The 20464-nt window shown below is 52.2% G+C and overlaps 2 protein-coding genes across 4 annotated transcripts in view; one reads left to right on the top strand and one right to left on the bottom strand.

Moving 5' to 3' along the window:
• The window catches only part of IGSF8 (immunoglobulin superfamily member 8), a gene marked incomplete at its 5' end in the record, with an annotated part of 22319 nt that extends 15651 nt beyond the window's left edge, over nucleotides 1–6668 (top strand). Inside the window, one exon of the mRNA XM_073637253.1 lies at nucleotides 408–6668. The remainder of the gene's footprint in view (nucleotides 1–407) is intronic.
• KCNJ9 (potassium inwardly rectifying channel subfamily J member 9) lies at nucleotides 819–20464 on the bottom strand. Of its 3 annotated transcripts, none has more exons than XM_073637249.1 (3): nucleotides 19888–20464; nucleotides 10473–11416; nucleotides 819–3364 (listed from the first exon to the last, which is right to left on the bottom strand). In XM_073637249.1, exons 2-3 carry the CDS (start codon nucleotides 11386–11388, stop codon nucleotides 3045–3047), a joined length of 1236 nt encoding a protein of 411 aa, XP_073493350.1. In that variant the 5' UTR covers nucleotides 11389–11416; nucleotides 19888–20464; the 3' UTR covers nucleotides 819–3044. The 3 variants fall into 3 exon arrangements, with proteins under 3 accessions (XP_073493350.1, XP_073493351.1, XP_073493353.1); XM_073637250.1 differs by lacking the exon at nucleotides 19888–20464 and adding an exon at nucleotides 11644–11929; XM_073637252.1 differs by lacking the exon at nucleotides 19888–20464 and adding an exon at nucleotides 11751–11929.

Here is a 20464-nt window from a genome sequence, read left to right as displayed (position 1 = left end):
GCCCTTCCCTCGTCTGGCTGTGCCCTTCCCTCGTCTGGCTGTGCCCTTCCCTCGTCTGGCTGTGCCCTCCCCTCGTCTGGCTTTGCCCTCCCCTCGTCTGGCTGTGCTCTCGTCTGGCTGTGCCCTTCCCTCGTCTGGCTGTGCCCTTCCCTCGTCTGGCTGTGCCCTTCCCTCGTCTGGCTGTGCCCTCCCCTCGTCTGGCTTTGCCCTCCCCTCGTCTGCCTGTGCTCTCGTCTGGCTGTGCTCTCCTCTGTTCCTCCCAGGTCATATCCGCTCTACATCTCCTCCAGTATGTACAGGCCTTTCATTTATATAATGACCCCCGCCTCGTGTCCTTTCTCTGTCTGCCCTCCAGTGACCCCCGCCTCGTGTCCTTTCTCTCCCTCTCCCTCATATGGTCTGCCAAGGTTATTACAGGTGGGACCCCAGATCTGATGTCTTCTATGAGATGTTTGTGGCTCTGCTACTCTTCTATGCTGAGACGGACACTTCTCCAGGCCTACAGAATCACAGTGGAGATGAGAGGATAACCCTCAGCAGAAACGACGGACGTGGGATTACTGGAGCAGAATTTCACTATGTGTCCAGATATTAAGAGGGCGTATAAGGGTACTCTGGGGTTTGGATGTATTTGTCCCTATTTGTGTGATGTGGAACAGTTGGACGCGGTGTGGGCTTCTTGGTTCTTTTCGTTTAGGGCTGAGAGCTGCAGATGCTTAGGTTCCTCTGGCACTGACGTCTCCCCCATTGCATATATCACTCCATACTGGTGAAATTTGTGTTACCCAGTGAGAGAGGGCAAATAATGAGCAGACAGGTGGGCATCAGCCTCTTTATTGTACAGCAGCAGGTACAGAACCTTGACATTGTACAGGCCAGGACCAGATCTAGAACCTCTGCTCTGGAGTCATTGTGCTTGGTTCACATGTGATTACTCTGGAAGTGACTGGTGTAGATGGGGTTAATGTGCTGGACACGTATGGATGGAGACTATGTAATACTGTATGTGGGTGGAGCACGCCAGAAGGGAGGCTCATGGGAAACATGGTATCTCTACAGGGCATGGTGGGAGATTGTTGGCTCAGTAAGGATTAGCCTATGTACAGTGGGAGAGAAATGGAGCAGTTGTGATGGTAGAGGGCTGTGATATTACTTGAGAGGCGCAGCGTGCCTGGGACGAGAGGCGCAGCGTGCATGAGGACGACAACGCCAGGGTCGAGAGGCGCAGCGTGCATGAGGACGACAACGCCAGGGTCGAGAGGCGCAGCGTGCATGAGGACGACAACGCCAGGGTCGAGAGGCGCAGCGTGCATGAGGACGACAACGCCAGGGTGGAGAGGCGCAGCGTGCATGAGGACGACAACGCCAGGCGAGAGGCGCAGTGTGCATGAGGATGACGTCGCCGGACGAGAGGCGCAGCGTGCATGAGGACGACAACGCCAGGCGAGAGGCGCAGCGTGCATGAGGATGACGTCGCCGAACGAGAGGCGCAGCGTGCATGAGGACGACAATGCCAGGCGAGAGGCGCAGCGTGCATGAGGACGACAATGCCAGGCGAGAGGCGCAGCGTGCATGAGGACGACAACGCCAGGCGAGAGGCGCAGCGTGCATGAGGACGACAACGCCAGGCGAGAGGCGCAGTGTGCATGAGGATGACGTCGCCGGACGAGAGGCGCAGCGTGCATGAGGACGACAATGCCAGGCGAGAGGCGCAGCGTGCATGAGGACGACAATGCCAGGCGAGAGGCGCAGCGTGCATGAGGACGACAACGCCGGGGTCGAGAGAGACGCAGCTTGCATAAGGACGATGTCGCCGGACGAGAGGCGCAGCGTGCATGAGGACGACAACGCCAGGGTCGAGAGGCGCAACGTGCATGAGGACGACAATGCCAGGGTCGAGAGAGGCGCAACGTGCATGAGGACGACAACGCCGGGTCGAGAGAGGCGCAGCGTGCATGAGGACGACAACGCCGGGTCGAGAGAGGCGCAGCGTGCATGAGGACGACAACGCCAGGGTCGAGAGGCGCAGCGTGCATGAGGACGACAACGCCAGGGTCGAGAGGCGCAGCGTGCATGAGGACGACAACGCCAGGGTGGAGAGGCGCAGCGTGCATGAGGACGACAACGCCAGGCGAGAGGCGCAGTGTGCATGAGGATGACGTCGCCGGACGAGAGGCGCAGCGTGCATGAGGACGACAACGCCAGGCGAGAGGCGCAGCGTGCATGAGGACGACAACGCCAGGCGAGAGGCGCAGTGTGCATGAGGATGACGTCGCCGGACGAGAGGCGCAGCGTGCATGAGGACGACAATGCCAGGCGAGAGGCGCAGCGTGCATGAGGACGACAATGCCAGGCGAGAGGCGCAGCGTGCATGAGGACGACAACGCCGGGGTCGAGAGAGACGCAGCTTGCATAAGGACGATGTCGCCGGACGAGAGGCGCAGCGTGCATGAGGACGACAACGCCAGGGTCGAGAGGCGCAACGTGCATGAGGACGACAACGCCAGGGTCGAGAGGCGCAACGTGCATGAGGACGACAACGCCGGGTCGAGAGAGGCGCAGCGTGCATGAGGACGACAACGCCGGGTCGAGAGAGGCGCAGCGTGCATGAGGACGACAACGCCAGGGTCGAGAGGCGCAGCGTGCATGAGGACGACAACGCCAGGATCGAGAGGCGCAGCGTGCACGAGGACGACGCCAGGCGAGAGGCGCAGCGTGCACGAGGACGACATCGTTGGGCATGAGTCGCAGCTTGCACGAGGACGACATTGCTGGGCTAGTTGCTCATTAAGTACGCAGACGGAATCGCCGGGCAAGAGGCTTAGTGGGCAGACAGATGGCATCGCCAGGTGAAAGGAGCAGTAGCCAAGCAGACTGACAGATGGATGGATTCGCCAGGTGAAAGGCGGAATAGTTTGAGAATGGTGAAGGTATTTTGTGAGGATGGAGATGCCGGGGAGAGGTATCTGGACACTGCTTGGTCCTTAGAGGTTTAGCACTTTGTGAGCCAGAGCAGGTCAGGTGATGTAGGGAGGGCTGCACGTTCACTCTACCAGGACCTGCTCACTTTCAGGACTGCTCACGCTGCCATTTCTCTGCTTGTCCATGCCATCTTTTTCTGTGCCCTCTTCCACCTTCTCATCCAGTTGGCTGGGAATGGACCAGTAGAGATGAGCGTCCATTCTAGCAGCATTCTCAGCTAGCTCCCGTGCACTGCAGGAAGGAGTAGATACTTCAAAAGTCTGGTGAAATGTGTTGTAGTCCACCTCATAAAATCCATCCTCCAGACTGAGAACAGACATAAAGCGATGACCCCATAGCACCTCATCTACCAGGTAAGAGCTTCGTGCCTGGCATGTCATTCCTGCAACAAGAGAAGCATTTAATGCACTATCCATAGACAAGCAAGAGCTCATCGCTGTGTCAACCCCGACCGGCGAGAGGCCAAGAGGACGGGAACCCCGAGAGGCCAAGAGGGCGGGAACCCCGAGAGGCCAAGAGGACGGGAACCCCGTGAGGCCAAGAGGATGGGAACCCCGACCGGCGAGAGGCCAAGAGGGCGGGAACCCCGAGAGGCCAAGAGGACGGGAACCCCGAGAGGCCAAGAGGATGGGAACCCCGACCGGCGAGAGGCCAACAGGACGGGAACCCCGACCGGCGAGAGGCCAAGAGGACGGGAACCCCGACCGGAGAGAGGCCAACAGTACAGGAAACCAGACCTGTGAGAGGCCAACAGGACGGGAACCTCGACCGGCGAGAGGCCAACAGTACAGGAAACCAGACCGGTGAGAGGCCAACAGGACGGGAACCCAGACCGATGAGAGGTCAAGACTGCAGCAACCCATCCACAGCTAAAGCTCACCTATACAGTATTGTGCAAAAGTATAAGGCAGGTGTAGTAAGAATGCTTGGAAAAAATAAAATTGTTAATTGAAAAAAATAACTAATAAGAAAGTGGAAAGTGAAATGTAAGTCCTATCAGTCACTTGTACACAGGTTTAGAATGATCTCAGCAGGAGGTTGTGCCAAACATGCTGGAGAACTGACCCCAAATCTTCTGTGTATGAGGCTTGTGCGGATCCTTTGGTTTCTTCATGTGATTCCAGACAGACTGGATGATATGAGATTAGTGCTCTGCAGAGAGGTATCATCACTGCCAGGACTCCTTTTCCTTCTTTACGCTGAAGATTATAATGACATTGTCCTGCTGCTGAAAAATTTGGAGCCAATGACCCCAAACATACTGCCAGTCGGATGCCTCCCTGAATGTACTGAATGCTGGCTAAGTATTTGCTGCTATCATTTAAGACACTAAGAAACGGGCAACATCGTGGATCGCAGATGTAGTGGTCAGCCAAGTAGATTTAGTGCCCCAGATGAAAGGCACATTGTTACGTCCCCTCTAAATTGAAAAATTTCCAGCAGTGCCATCAGCTTGGAACTGCCAACAACCACTGAGACCCACTGTCATAGAAATATTGAAAATGTCTCCCTCTTTTCCCCAAACCACTATTTCCTCCCCCCCTACCTGCCATTTGTCAGAGTAGAAAAGCTGACACTTCACTTTGGCCAGTTGCTTCTATGCAAAGAGCAATTCAGGCCAGAGGTGGCAAACTCATTAAAATACGAATGGAGCTTCCAGTAGCAGAGGCCTGTGATAAATATACATCTAGGTGAGAAGGATACAGTTCCTGGCTTCAAAATAATTCTCTCTCACCCCCCATTTTCTCAACAGAAATCTACAGTCTCGCAGGCACCGACACAAAATATGGAATACCGGAAGTTCTATACTTCCAATAATAATGGGACACATATTTTTAGTGGCAGGGTCAGCTAAGGAACAATACACATAATTTTCTGTGTCTGTACGCCCTTCCTGTGAGCTGTAATGCAAAAGTACAAAATAACAGACTGCAGCTATGCCATGTGTGGTCTCTAAAGAAAAGTAAATTCGTAATGGAAAATATGGTATCGCAGAAGTTAGATATTTTAATAAAAACATGAAGGGTGATGCCCCGCCCACGTCATTTCATCACAGGGAGTGTGTGGGCAGGTCTCCCCCTTCGGCATAAAAGACCCAGCTGAAGATGGGTCCATACTCATGCCGGAAGTTACATATTTTGTAGCAGGGGTCTCGTTCGATAACGGTCCATTAGAGTGCCTTCCCTCCAGTTAAACTGAATCATCTCTGCAATCAGAATAGTACGTTTCTTATGTTAATCCCATTTATTTTTGTGTAACTGCATATGTACTGTATTGTCTCTTTGTAAAACCTTTTGTATATTTTTCATAAACACTGCCTCCCTTTTGGATTAAATATAAAATTTAATAGTCCTGTTTCTTCTGTCCTGTAATCGGTCTGCCCACGAAGCCATACACTACCAGAAAGCAGGCGTCCGATCAGGCCTGTATTTCAAATCTGATCGGTGGTGGCAGCGAATAATATTAAGTCTGTTATCATGAGGCTATCCGGGATAGTACTAGGGCATATACACATATTCCATGCGTTAGAAGGTGGGGGTTACGCCGTACGCTCACTGCTAGCTTGCTGATAACTACTTAGTGAGAACAGCCCGCAGCTTCCTGTATTGATTGTTGGCCAATCATGTAATTGTCCGGATGATAGGGAGCAGCAGAGAGCTGTTTGCTCAAGAGATCACAGTGGGTGGTCTCGGTGAGTAATCGGGATCCTGTGAATCCCTGACACCCACCTACAAGCAGAAGTATGGCCAAGTACGTACTTTCCATGTGGAAGGTATTGGTTTTGCCACATCTGTGGTGAAAACATAGAAACTGGGATACAGAAAAATGGCAGCAGGTGCTCTGGACTGAGGGATCACAGTGGAAAAAAATTCAGCTGTAACAAAAGTTTGTTCCTGAAAGGCTGGAAAGCAGCACAATAAATGAGGGTCTGCAGGGGCAGTGGAGGGTCCTGCAAGTTTTGGGCAGAATCTCAGCAACTTCAGTTGGGGATTTGGTCCCTATTAATAGTTTCCACAAGGCTGACAAATACAGTAAGATACTTAGACATTACTGTAGTGAAATATGTATCTGAGGGGATTGGATACAAGCTAAGGGTTAACTCAACAACACACACAGGTCACAATCTAAGCACAAGCCATCTTCCCAGTCACACTGACTCCAGTCTCCCCAGGGGGCGTCCTACCACCAGGGGGCGTCCTACCACCAGGGCAATAAATCACACCTAGAGGGAGCCTCAAAGAGGAAGAGAATTGATAAGAGAGAGAAGCCATCTCAAATAGTGAACTTCAAACAAAGTTCAAGAGACCTAGTTAGAGGGACAAAGAACATTTGTACAACATAATATATGCACGGCTAAATTAGTGAGGGTCCAATCATAGACCCAGAATTAGAATGTGTAAATGGAGGGCTGGTGTAGCAATCTGCCCCCCAGTCTGGGTCTATAACTGGATCCTCCAGGCTAAAATCTTGTGTCACAGAGATGGGGCAGCCGAGCACTGCTGTGATCATCACCCCATATTTCCGCCTTCCCCATCGGGCTACAGAAGACCAAGTTTAGGGTTCTGTAAGTTCTCCTGTTTATTTTCATACTGTTTGCATATCTGTATGTCACTTTTTATTTCTATTTTTTATACCTTTTATTATAAGCACTGTACCTTTTCTATTAAAGCTTAAAACTTTAATAAGCCTGAATCTTGTATGCGCTAAAGAACCCATAACCCTAGGAAGGGTGTGATTTTGTTGATTGTCCGATAGTCTTAGTTTAGGGGACCCATCGGCCCCAAATCCGGTGGGTGGTGGCAGCGTGTGTGAAGCGGGGTGCGCTGTCTGAGTTGGGGGTGATTGATGCTCCCTTCAGCATAGGACAGAGGTCGAGTGCTGGATTGAGTGAGAGGAGAGAGATTAACCCTTGCAGGCATAACCCCAAGTCACGGGCTGAGGAGCGGGTACGTGACAATTACACTTTGCTGATTGTATTACATATTGGATAATTGCTGCCAAAGGGAGTAAGACACTACCAAAGAGGCACCATGGGGAAGACCGTGTGAGGGTACAGTATGGAAAGGGGGCAGCGTGTTTGTGGGGGGGAGGGGAAGCAGGCTGTCTGACGGCACAGTATGGAAAAGAGGCCGTATTGGGGATGTGCCGTGTGAGGGCTCAGTATGGAAAGAGTACAGTGTGTGGGGGGACTGTGTGAGGGCACAGTATGGAAAGGGGGAAGTGGGGGTGGGGTGGCTGTATGAGGGCACAGTATGGAAAGTACAGTGTGTGGGGGGACTGTGTGAGGGCACAGTATGGAAAGAGTACAGTGTGTGGGGGGACTGTGTGAGGGCACAGTATGGAAAGGGGGAAGTGGGGGTGGGGTGGCTGTATGAGGGCACAGTATGGAAAGAGTACAGTGTGTGGGGGGACTGTGTGAGGGCACAGTATGGAAAGAGTACAGTGTGTGGGGGGACTGTGTGAGGGCACAGTATGGAAAGAGTACAGTGTGTGGGGGGACTGTGTGAGGGCACAGTATGGAAAGGGGGAAGTGGGGGTGGGGTGGCTGTATGAGGGCACAGTATGGAAAGTACAGTGTGTGGGGGGACTGTGTGAGGGCACAGTATGGAAAGAGTACAGTGTGTGGGGGGACTGTGTGAGGGCACAGTATGGAAAGGGGGAAGTGGGGGTGGGGTGGCTGTATGAGGGCACAGTATGGAAAGAGTACAGTGTGTGGGGGGACTGTGTGAGGGCACAGTATGGAAAGAGTACAGTGTGTGGGGGGACTGTGTGAGGGCACAGTATGGAAAGAGTACAGTGTGTGGGGGGACTGTGTGAGGGCACAGTATGGAAAGGGGGAAGTGGGGGTGGGGTGGCTGTATGAGGGCACAGTATGGAAAGAGTACAGTGTGTGGGGGGACTGTGTGAGGGCACAGTATGGAAAGAGTACAGTGTGTGGGGGGACTGTGAGGGCACAGTATGGAAAGAGTACAGTGTGTGGGGGGACTGTGTGAGGACACAGTATGGAAAGAGTACAGTGTGTGGGGGGACTGTGTGAGGGCACAGTATTGAAAGGGGGAAGTGGGGGTGGGGGTGGGGTGGCTGTATGAGGGCACAGTATGGAAAGGGGGAAGTGGGGGGGTGGCTGTATGAGGGCACAGTATGGAAAGGGGGAAGTGGGGGTGGGGTGGCTGTATGAGGGCACAGTAGGGAGGGAGCAGCTCGAGTAGAGGGACTGGGCACAGTATGGAGATGGGGCTGTATGGGGAGGGGGACATTAAGAGGGCAGAATATGGTAGGGGGACTGTAAGGAAAGGGGGCAGCGTGGGGTAGGGGCTGTGTGAGGGCACATTATGGAGAGGACAGTTAGACGGGCAGCGTAGGTGGGGACAGAGAAGGTACAGTTTGGAGAGAGGAGGGGAGGGAAGAGTATATAACATTGTGGAAGAACAATTTTAGGGCAAAGTATCGAGAAGGATAGTGTAGGGAGGGGATAATATGGATTGGAGGCCACTGTGAGGGCACAGTTTGAGGAGGGATGGCGTGAAGGGGGGGTAGTGTGGAGAGGGATAGTGTGAGGTTTTAGTATAGAAATGAAATGGGAGCTGGCAATGTGAGGGTTCAGACTGGAGATAATGTGAGGGTACAGTATGGAGAGGAGGCAGCTTGGGTGTGTTTGGGACAGTGAGGACACTGGACACTGTATGGGTGGGGACAGTTTGAAGTCACAATATGGAGAAGGGGCAGGGGAGAAGTTGTGTGTGGGCACAGTGTGAAAAAGGGGCAGCCTGGGTGGAGGAAGGGGGTAGAGTGAGTATGAAGAGTGGGAAGCCTGAGGGGAGTAAAGGCACAGTATGGAAAGGGGGCAAAGTGGGGAGGGAAACGACAGTGTAAGGACATAATGTGGAAAGGAGGCAGCCTGAGGAGAGGGTAGGGGGAGTGAATGCACAGTGAGAAAACAGAGTTTGTAAAATGGGCAGTGTGCGATCACAGTATAAAGAAGGCAAGAAAGGGTATACAATGTGGGTTGAGTATGGAGATGGCAATGGGATGGCACAGTATGAAGAGGGGGCAGTGTGGGATGTGAAGTGTGAGGCACAATATGAAAGGGGACAGTGTGAGAGCACAGTATGGAGAAGGGTCAGCGTGGATGGGGACAGTGTGAGGGCACATTAAGGTGAGGGAAAAGTACAATGTAAGCGCACGGTATAGAAAGGAGGGACAGTGTGAGGACACAATGTGGTGAATGTGTAGCCTGGGTGCATTTGACAGTGTGAAGGCACGGTATGGAGAGGGAGCAGCGTAGGAGGGACAGTGTGAGGGTACAGTCTGTGGATGGGTCAAAATTTGAAGGACCGTGTGAGGGTACTGTATGAAGAAGGGACAGTGTTGGGGTGGGTAAAGTGTGAGGGTACAGTTTTGAAGGGGGTTAGAGGAAGCGGCTCTGGAAAAAGACAGACAAGTATTGAGAAGACATGCGTTTTCTGGAAAAGAATAAAGAGCTGCAGGGGAAAGAGCAGTCTAAAGAAACACAGGTGTCTTAACGAGACAGAGGAGCCTGACTGTAGCTTTACCCTTTGCCCCTTTAGGGTGAGCAGGCATGTTTTGGAGACAGTTGGGTGCCTTAGTTGTCTCTTTCTTGAATGTATAGTCACATTCAGTGGAACACATGAATAGAAATAGACAGGTTGAGATGACTCTGTTCCCGGCAGACCATCGTCTCTGCTCAATATCTTCGTCATAGGCCTCCTGTGTGTTTAATTGATGGATGTTTCACGGCCCCCGCTTGTATGTTGGGTATACTAAGACCCTTAGGGTTCACTCCTGACTACATCAGAGATCTTCAATCTCTCATCAATTGTTATCCTATTTACTGTTCACCATGTTCACAACACTGGACCAACAACCATGAAGCCAACAAGATATTAGTGGATGACCCTATACCAACCTTCAGTGCCCAGAGTCAGGCAGCTACCAGCGAGTCCACCATGTAGTGTAAACTCAGTCCGTCCATCTAATGTGTCCTGACAGATTAGGTGGGACGGTAATTTGCTGCATCCCCCCTTTCCTTTTTCACAAGGGTTCCTCCAGGTCCTTCATCCCTACTAGAAGTGGACTCAATGGTGGGGTGTCGGTCCTCATGCCTGAACCCCACCAATAAAGCCATGACCTCCTCTAGCATCTCTGGAAAGGGAAAACCCTAATTCCTGCATAGCAGCCCTTCTCCTGAGGTAAAGGTGGAGCCTGCCCCCAGGTAGGTGAGTACCCATATATGATCATGGAAAGAGACGCAGTACAGACTCATAAATAATAATCATTAACCTTGACATGCGGATCTCAGGATTGAGAGTAAAGGTTATACTGAGCGGTGCTGCTGCCTGTTTCCATCATGTACAGTCCTATAGGGGGCGCTGCACTGGTCCTTATCAGGATTTTCAGACTGGGAAAGTCAGGCTGGGAGATAATTGGGGAATAGCGGGGTCGTTCTCATGGTCGCGAGCAGCTCGTACCTGTGGCTTCCACCATCCCTTCCAGGATCACAACGATCTCAAACTCGTCCTTCTCTAGTTGTCTCTTTGAAACCTCCCAGAAGGGGCTGTGCTCATTTATTTCATGGCTGATAATGAGGGGGGATACCAGGAAGAGGCGGTCGTCTCCTGTCTCAAAGCCCACGTTGATGTCGGTCTGGTTAAGGGGAATGAACTCGCCTTCCTGCGTTTGCTTGGATTTGATCAGTTTGGCACGTATGGAAGCCTCTACAATGTGTGATTGTCGGAGGTCCCCCACTCGGAACATGAGACAGAGTTTGTCGTCCCTTAGAGAGATGACAGCATGTGAAGAGAACACCAGCGTCTCCGCTCTCTTGTTAGGCTGGGAGATCTTTACAAACATGCATCCCACCATGAAGGCGTTCACCATGGAGCCAAGGATAGCCTGAAGAAGTAGCAGAACAATGCCCTCGGGGCACTTGTCTGTGATCACCCTGTGTCCATACCCAATGGTTGTCTCTGTCTCTATAGAGAATAGAAAAGCTGACACAAAGCCGTTGAGGTTCTTGATGCAGGGCGTCCACTCCGAATCTTCCAAATGCTCCAGATCTCCACGGCAGTAAGCGATGAACCACCAGATTACCCCAAAGAAAAGCCACGTGATGGCATAGGCCATGATGAACACCAGCAAGCTCACCCGCCATTTCAGGTCCACCAAGGTGGTGAAGATGTCCGTCAGGTAACGATATGTCTCTCGCACGTTTCCATGCTGCACGTTGCACCTGCCGTCCTTCTCAACGTATCGCTGGCGTCGGCGCAGCTTCCGGTCTGCTTTCTCCAGCCTCTCAGCAAGTTTGGAAGGATAGGAAAAGGATGCTTTGCTGTTGGGGATTGTTGAGTCAGGGATGGACGTGAAGACATTGTTGTTCTTGGCCATTGTGTTTGGGACCAGAAGTAGTTAAAGCCTGGACAAAAAAGAGAAAGATTAGGGCTAGTGCTGCCAACATGGAAGTTGGGGGTGGACCCAACCCTAGAAACTGCTGATGGGCCCCAATTGTATGACAAGTACCCCCGGGTGACTCCTACCTCTTCTCTGTTCAGGGGGCTAAAGCAGATCAGTAGTAGCCGCCAAACTGGTAGACAGAGGAACAGAATAGTTCCTAGAAACAGCTGACTTATGGTTTCAACCCACCTGGTGACCCCAACTTCTGTCCCCTAGATGAACGGCAACAGGGTCCCCGACCACCATGACAATCGTAGTGGAGACTCTGAGTCCCCAGAGCCCGGTGTTAATCCTACCTCTGTGCCCTCACAGAGGATGGTGGGATGCAGCTAGTGGTGCGGATAGCAATGACGCAGATGACAATCTAGCATCTTCACTCCACGGTCTGGCTGTCACAGACACCGACATACCAGCGTCTTGATGCCCCCCATGTCAGCAACATCAGCAAAGGAAGGGTTAACCAAGAAGTCAATGACTATACTAAAATTAGCAGGGGCGGTCGTCTCCTGCCTATATGTGTCGCCCTATCCCAGGAAGCCCTGCTTCAGCAGTTGCCATGGAAACCCCTGTCAGATGTGCTCTATACGTGGCTCACATTTAACCATTGCCATTCATACCGGGATTTTCAATGATGTCATGTGACCTCGCAGATGGAGACGGCTGTAGTGGCGCGGACACGTAAACGTTATATAACAGCAAGGACTGTGACGCAGATCGGAGTCACCAAGTTTTCCTTCCTTTTCTCTGACTGGTTATCCCCTTCCAGACTGCCCCTGCTCACATGCCCCCCAAAAATTAAGCCAAGGGCAAATACCAATACAGAGAGACCTTAGGCCGATACTGGTACCACAATATCCAGGGAAAATACTGGTGACCTGCAGCAAATACTAGAACGAGTGACCAGAGGCAAATACTGGTGACCTGCAGCAGATACTGGTACGAGTGACCAGAGGCAAATACTGGTGACCTGCAGCAGATACTGGTACGAGTGATCAGAGTCAGATACTGGTGACCTGCAGCAGATACTGGTATGAGTGACCACAGGCAGATACTGGTGACCTGCAGCAGATACTCGTACGAGTGACCACAGGCAGATACTGGTGACCTGCAGCAGATACTGGTACGAGTGACCAGAGGCAGATACTGGTGACCTGCAGCAGATACTGGTACGAGTGATCAGAGACAGATACTGGTGACCTGTAGCAGATACTGGAAAGAGTGACCAGAGGCAGATACTGGTGACCTGCAGCAGATACTGGTACGAGTGATCAGAGTCAGATACTGGTGACCTGCAGCAGATACTGGTACGAGCGATCAGAGGCAGATACTGGTGACCTGCAGCAGATACTGGTACGAGTGACCAGAGGCAGATACTGGTGACCTGCAGCAGATACTCGTACGAGTGACCACAGGCAGATACTGGTGACCTGCAGCAGATACTGGTACGAGTGACCAGAGGCAGATACTGGTGACCTGCAGCAGATACCGGAACGAGTGACCAGAGGCAGATACTGGTACCGCATTATCCAGGGAAAATACTGGTGACCTGCAGCAGATACTGGAACGAGTGACCAGAGGCAAATACTGGTGACCTGCAGCAGATACTGGTACGAGTGACCAGAGGCAGATACTGGTGTCCTGCAGCAGATACTGATACGAGTGATCAGAGTCAGATACTGGTGACCTGCAGCAGATACTGGTACGAGTGATCAGAGGCAGATACTGGTGACCTGCAGCAGATACCGGAACGAGTGACCAGAGGCAGATACTGGTACCGCAATATCTAGGGAAAATACTGGTGACCTGCAGCAGATACTGGAACGAGTGACCAGAGGCAAATACTGGTGACCTGCAGCAGATACTGGTACGAGTGACCAGAGGCAGATACTGGTGTCCTGCAGCAGATACTGGTACGAGTGACCAGAGGCAGATACTGGTGTCCTGCAGCAGATACTGGTACGAGTGATCAGAGTCAGATACTGGTGACCTGCAGCAGATACTGGTATGAGTGACCAGAGGCAGATACTGGTGACCTGCAGCAGATACTGGTACCACAATATCCAGGGTAAATACTGGTGACCTGCAGCAGATACTGGAACGAGTGACCAGAGGCAAATACTGGTGACCTGCAGCAGATACTGGTACGAGTGACCAGAGGCAGATACTGGTGACCTGCAGCAGATACTGGTACAAGTGACCAGAGGCAGATACTGGTGTCCTCCAGCAGATACTGGTACCACAATATCCAGGGTAAATACTGGTGACCTGCAGCAGATACTGGTACGAGTGACCAGAGGCAGATACTGGTGACCTGCAGCAGATACTGGAACGAGTGACCAGAGGCAGATACTGGTGACCTGCAGGAGATACTGGTACCAGTGACCAGAGGCAGATACTGGTGACCTGCAGCAGATACTGGTACGAGCGATCAGAGGCAGATACTGCTGACCTGCAGCAGATACTGGTACGAGTGACCAGAGGCAGATACTGGTGTCCTGCAGCAGATACTGGTACGAGTGATCAGAGTCAGATACTGGTGACCTGCAGCAGATACTGGTACGAGTGACCAGAGGCAGATACTGGTGACCTGCAGCAGATACTGGTATCACAATATCCAGGGTAAATACTGGTGACCTGCAGCAGATACTGGAACGAGTTACCAGAGGCAAATACTGGTGACCTGCAGCAGATACTGGTACGAGTGACCAGAGGCAGATACAGGTGACCTGCAGCAGATACTGGAACGAGTTACCAGAGTCAGATACTGGTGACCTGCAGCAGATACTGGTACGAGTGACCAGAGGCAGATACTGGTGACCTGCAGCAGATACTGGTATGAGTGACCAGAGGCAGATACTGGTGACCTGCAGCAGATACTGGTACGAGTGACCAGAGGCAGATACTGGTGACCTGCAGCAGATACTGGTACAAGTGACCAGAAGCAGATATTGGTGACCTACACCAGATACTGGTACGACTGACCAGAGGTAGATACTGGTAACCTACAGCAGATACTCGTACGAGTGACCAGAGGCAGATACTGGTGACCTGCAGCAGATACTGGTACGAGTGACCAAAGGCAGATACTGGTGACCTGCAGCAGATACTGGTACGAGTGACCAGAGGCAGATACTGGTGACCTGCAGCAGATACTGGAACGAGTGACGAGAGGCAGATACTGGTGACCTGCAGCAGATACTGGTACGAGTGACCAGAGGCAGATGGTGGTGACCTGCAGCAGATACTGGTACGAATGACCAGAGGCAGATACTGGTGACCTGCAGCAGATACTGGTACGAGTGACCAGAGGCAGGTACTGGTGACCTGCAGCAGATACTGGTACGAGTGACCAGAGGCAGATACTGGTGTCCCCCAGCAGATACTGGAACGAGTGACCAGAGGCAGATACTGGTGACCTGCCGCAGATACTGGTATGAGTGACCAGAGGCAGATACTGGTGACCTGCAGCAGATACTGGTACGAGTGACCAGAGACAGATACTGGTGACCTGCAGCAGATACTGGTACGAGTGACCAGAGGCAGATACTGGTGACCTGCAGCAGATACTGGTATGAGTGACCAGAGGCAGATATTGGTGACCTGCAGCAGATACTGGTACGAGCGATCAGAGGCAGATACTGGTGATCTGCAGCAGACACTGGTACGAGTGATCAGAGGCAGATACTCGTGACCTACAGCACATACTGGTACGAGCGATCAGAGGCAGATACTGTTGACCTACAGCAGATACTGCTACGAATGACCAGAGGCAAATACTGGTGATCTACAGCAGATACTGGAACGAGTGACCAGAGGCAGATACTGGTGACCTGCAGCAGATACTGCTACGAATGACCAGAGGCAAACATTGGTGACCTGCAGCAGATACTGGTATGAGTGACCAGAGGCAGATACTGGTGACCTGCAGCAGATACTGGTACGAGTGACCATAGGCAGATACTGGTGACCTGCAGCAGATACTGGTGACCTGCAGCAGATACTGGTGACCTGCAGCAGATACTGCTACGACTGACCAGAGGGAGATACTGGTGACCTGCAGCAGATACTGGTACGAGTGACCAGAGGCAGATACTGGTGACCTGCAGCAGATACTGGTACGAGTGACCAGAGGCAGATACTGGTGACCAGCAGCAGATACTGGTACGAGTGACCAGAGGCAGATATTGGTGACCTGCAGCAGATACTGGTACGAGCGATCAGAGGCAGATACTGGTGATCTGCAGCAGACACTGGTACGAGTGATCAGAGGCAGATACTCGTGACCTACAGCACATACTGGTACGAGCGATCAGAGGCAGATACTGTTGACCTACAGCAGATACTGCTACGAATGACCAGAGGCAAATACTGGTGATCTACAGCAGATACTGGAACGAGTGACCAGAGGCAGATACTGGTGACCTGCAGCAGATACTGCTACGAATGACCAGAGGCAAACATTGGTGACCTGCAGCAGATACTGGTATGAGTGACCAGAGGCAGATACTGGTGACCTGCAGCAGATACTGGTACGAGTGACCATAGGCAGATACTGGTGACCTGCAGCAGATACTGGTGACCTGCAGCAGATACTGGTGACCTGCAGCAGATACTGCTACGACTGACCAGAGGGAGATACTGGTGACCTGCAGCAGATACTGGTACGAGTGACCAGAGGCAGATACTGGTGACCTGCAGCAGATACTGGTACGAGTGACCAGAGGCAGATACTGGTGACCTGCAGCAGATACTGGTACGAGTGACCAGAGGCAGATACTGGTGACCTGCAGCAGATACTGGTACGAGTGACCAGAGGCAGATACTGGTGACCTGCAGCAGATACTGGTACGAGTGACCAGAGGCAGATACTGGTGTCCCTCAGCAGATACTGGTACGAGTGACCAGAGTCAGATACTGGTGACCTGCAGCAGATACTGGTACGAGTGACCAGAGTCAGATACTGGTGACCTGCAGCAGATACTGGTACGAGTGACCAGAGTCAGATACTGGTGACCTGCAGCAGATACTGGTACGAGTGACCAGAGTCAGATACTGGTGACCTGCAGCAGATACTGGTATGATAGACCAGAGGCAGATACTGGTGACCTGCAGCAGATACTGGTATGAGTGACCAGAGGCAGATACTGGTGACCTGCAGCATATACTGGTACGAGTGACCAGAGGCAGATACTGGTGACCAGCAGCAGATACTAGTACGAGTGACCGGAGGCAGATACTGGTGACCTGTAGCAGATACTGATAACGAGTGACCAGAGGCAGATACTGGTGACCTGTAGCAGATACTGCTAATGAGTGACCAGAGGCAGATACTGGTGACCTGCAACAGATACTGGTATGAGCGACCAGAGGCAGATACTGGTGACCTGCAGCAGATACTGGTACGAGTGACCAGAGGCAGATACTGGTGTCCTGCAGCAGATACTGGTACGAGTGATCAGAGGCAGATACTGGTGACCTGTAGCAGATACTGATAACGAGTGACCAGAGGCAGATACTGGTGACCTGTAGCAGATACTGCTAATGAGTGACCAGAGGCAGATACTGGTGACCTGCAACAGATACTGGTATGAGCGACCAGAGGCAGATACTGGTGACCTGCAGCAGATACTGGTACGAGTGACCAGAGGCAGATACTGGTGATCTGCAGCAGATACTGTAACGAGTGACCAGAGGCAGATACTGGTGTCCTGCAGCAGATACTGGTACGAGTGATCAGAGGCAGATACTGGTGATCTGCAGCAGATACTGTAACGAGTGACCAGAGGCAGATACTGGTGACCTACAGCAGATACTGGTACGAGTGACCAGAGGCAGATACTGGTGACCTGCAGCAGATACTGGTACGAGTGACCAGAGGCAGATACTGGTAACCTGTAGCAAATACTGATAACGAGTAACCAGAGGCAGATACTGGTGACCAGCAGCAGATACTGGTACGAGTGACCAGAGGCAGATACTGGTGACCTGCAGCAGATACTGGTACGAGTGACCAGAGGCAGATACTGGTGACCTGCAGCAGATACTGGAACGAGTGACCAGAGGCAGATACTGGTGACCTGTAGCAGATACTGATAATGAGTGAGCAGAGGCAGATACTGGTGACCTGTAGCAGATACTGATAACGAGTGACCAGAGGCAGATACTGGTGACCTGCAGCAGATACTGGTACAAGTGACCAGAGTCAGATACTGGTGACCTGCAGCAGATACTGGTACGAGTGACCAGAGGCAGATGCTGGTGACCTGCAGCAGATATTGGTACGAGTGACCAGAGGCAGATACTGGTAACCTGTAGCAAATACTGATAACGAGTGACCAGAGGCAGATACTGGTGACCAGCAGCAGATACTGGTACGAGTGACCAGAGGCAGATACTGGTGACCTGCAGCAGATACTGGTACGAGTGACCAGAGGCAGATACTGGTGACCTGCAGCAGATACTGGAACGAGTGACCAGAGGCAGATACTGGTGACCTGTAGCAGATACTGATAATGAGTGAGCAGAGGCAGATACTGGTGACCTGTAGCAGATACTGATAACGAGTGACCAGAGGCAGATACTGGTGACCTGCAGCAGATACTGGTACAAGTGACCAGAGTCAGATACTGGTGACCTGCAGCAGATACTGGTACGAGTGACCAGAGGCAGATGCTGGTGACCTGCAGCAGATATTGGTACGAGTGCCCAGAGGCAGATACTGGTGACCTGCAGCATATACTGGTACGAGTGACCAGAGTCAGATACTGGTGACTTGCAGCATATACTGGGACGAGCTACCAGAGGCAGATGCTGGTGACCTGCAGCAGACACTGGTATGAGTGACCAGAGGCAGATACTGGTGACCCGCAGCAGATACTGATAACGAGTGACCAGAGGCAGATACTGGTGACCTGCAGCAGATACTGGTACGAGTGATCAGAGTCAGATACTGGTGTCCTGCAACAGATACTGGTGCGAGTGATCAGAGGCAGATACTGGTGACCTGCAGCAGATACTGGTACGAGTGACCAGAGGCAAATACTGGTGTCCTGCAGCAGATACTGGTACGAGTGACCAGAGGCAGATACTGGTGTCCTGCAACAGACACTGGTATGAGTGACCAGAGGCAGATACTGGAGACCTGCAGCAGATACTGGTACGAGTGATCAAAGGCAGATACTGGTGTACTGCAGCAGACACTGGTACGAGTGACCAGAGGCAGATACTGGTGACCTGCAGCAGATATTAGTACGAGTGACCAGAGGCAGATACTGGTGACCTGCAGCAGATACTGGTACGAGTGACCAGAGGCAGATACTGGTGACCTGCAGCAGATACTGGTATGAGTGATTAGAGGCAGATACTGCTGACCTGCAGCAGACACTGGTATGAGTGACCAGAGGCAGATACTGGTGACCTGCAGCAGACACTGGTATGAGTGATCAGAGGCAGATACTGGTGACCTGCAGCAGATACTGGTACGAGTGACCAGAGGCAGATACTGGTGACCTGCAGCAGATACTGGTATGAGTGATCAGAGGCAGATACTAGTGACCTGTAGCAGATACTGGTACGAGTGATCAGAGGCAGATACTGGTGACCTGCAGCAGATACTGGTACGAGTGACGAGAGGCAGATACTGGTGACCAGCAGCAGATACTGGTATGAGTGATCAGAGGCAGATACTGGTGACCTGCAGCAGATACTGGTATGAGTGATCAGAGGCAGATACTGGTGACCTGCAGCAGACACTGGTATGAATGGCCAGAGGCAGATACTGGTGACCTGCAGCAGACACTGGCATGAGTGATCAGAGGCAGATACTGGTGACCTGCAGCAGATACTGGTACGAGTGATCAGAGGCAGATACTGGTGACCTGCAGCAGATACTGGTATGAGTGATCAGAGGCAGATACTGGTGACCTACAGCAGGTACTGGTACGAGTGACCAGAGGCAGATACTGGTGACCTACAGCAGATACTGGTACGAGTGACCAGAGGCAGATACTGGTGACCTGGAGCAGATACTGGTACGAGTGATCAGAGGCAGATACTGGTGACCTGAAGCAGATACTGGTACGAGTGACCAGAGGCAGATACTGGTGACCTGGAGCAGATACTGGTACGAGTGATCAGAGGCAGATACTGGTGACCTGCAGCAGATACTAGTACGAGTGACCAGAGGCAGATACTGGTGACCTGTAGCAGATACTGGTACGAGTGACCAGAGGCAGATACTGGTGACCTACAGCAGATACTGGTACGAGTGACCAGAGGCAGATACTGGTGACCTGGAGCAGATACTGGTACGAGTGATCAGAGGCAGATACTGGTGACCTGCAGCACATACTGGTACGAGTGACCAGAGGCAGATACTGGTGACCTGTAGCAGATACTGCTACGAGTGACCTAGGAGCAGATCCTGGCACGTACCTGCGGAGAACGCTGCCCACTTGCTTCTCTCGATGATTTTCCAGCGTCATTGCCGCACACGGGCTGTATATGTAAGCACCTGCTGAATCGAGGATGGATGGAGCCGTGCAGCTGAGCCTCTTCTGCGGAGGGTGAAGACGATGCTCAGGCCCTGCCCCTCTCATGGTTTCTGGAGAAGGAGGATCGGTGGGGAAGGCAGCAGATGGGGGTCTCAGCTGTGACTGACAGGTGAGGGAGCGGACCGCCTACACATTGGAAACAATGCAGGATCCAGGGCTAAACAAGGAGAGGAGCTGCTCCATCATCATATCCGCCAGACTCTCCACCCCTGGGCAAACAGAGAGGAGAGGAGCTGCACTATGGTTATTTCATATCTGCCAGATCCACCATATCCAGGCATCATGGAGCAGCTCCTCTACTCACTGATAGATCACATCTGTCGGATCCATCACCTCCTTCACACATGGATCAAGAAGAAAGACCCTACTTCTAGAGTATATCACATTTCCTGAATCTGCTATCTCCACCACCAGAAGGACCACTGGTGGACCGATGATAATGACATAACAAGCATGGA

Source organism: Phyllobates terribilis, unplaced genomic scaffold (genome assembly GCF_046119375.1).
Source record: "Phyllobates terribilis strain yellow unplaced genomic scaffold, ASM4611937v1 Scaffold_6__1_contigs__length_29720123, whole genome shotgun sequence".
Taxonomy (NCBI): domain Eukaryota; kingdom Metazoa; phylum Chordata; class Amphibia; order Anura; family Dendrobatidae; genus Phyllobates; species Phyllobates terribilis.
The sequence above is the reverse complement of the archived record's forward strand: the minus strand, read 5'-3'. Positions and strand labels throughout refer to the sequence as shown.

Bases quoted from the DNA above. Each gene is read 5' to 3' on its own strand.
- KCNJ9 (XM_073637249.1), bottom strand. From the start codon at position 11,388: ATGGCCAAGAACAACAATGTCTTCACGTCCATCCCTGACTCAACAATC. The intron at 3,365-10,472 runs GTACGAGCTGCT...CTCTTGTTGCAG, and splicing joins AGGGATGGTGGAAGCCACAG to GAATGACATGCCAGGCACGA.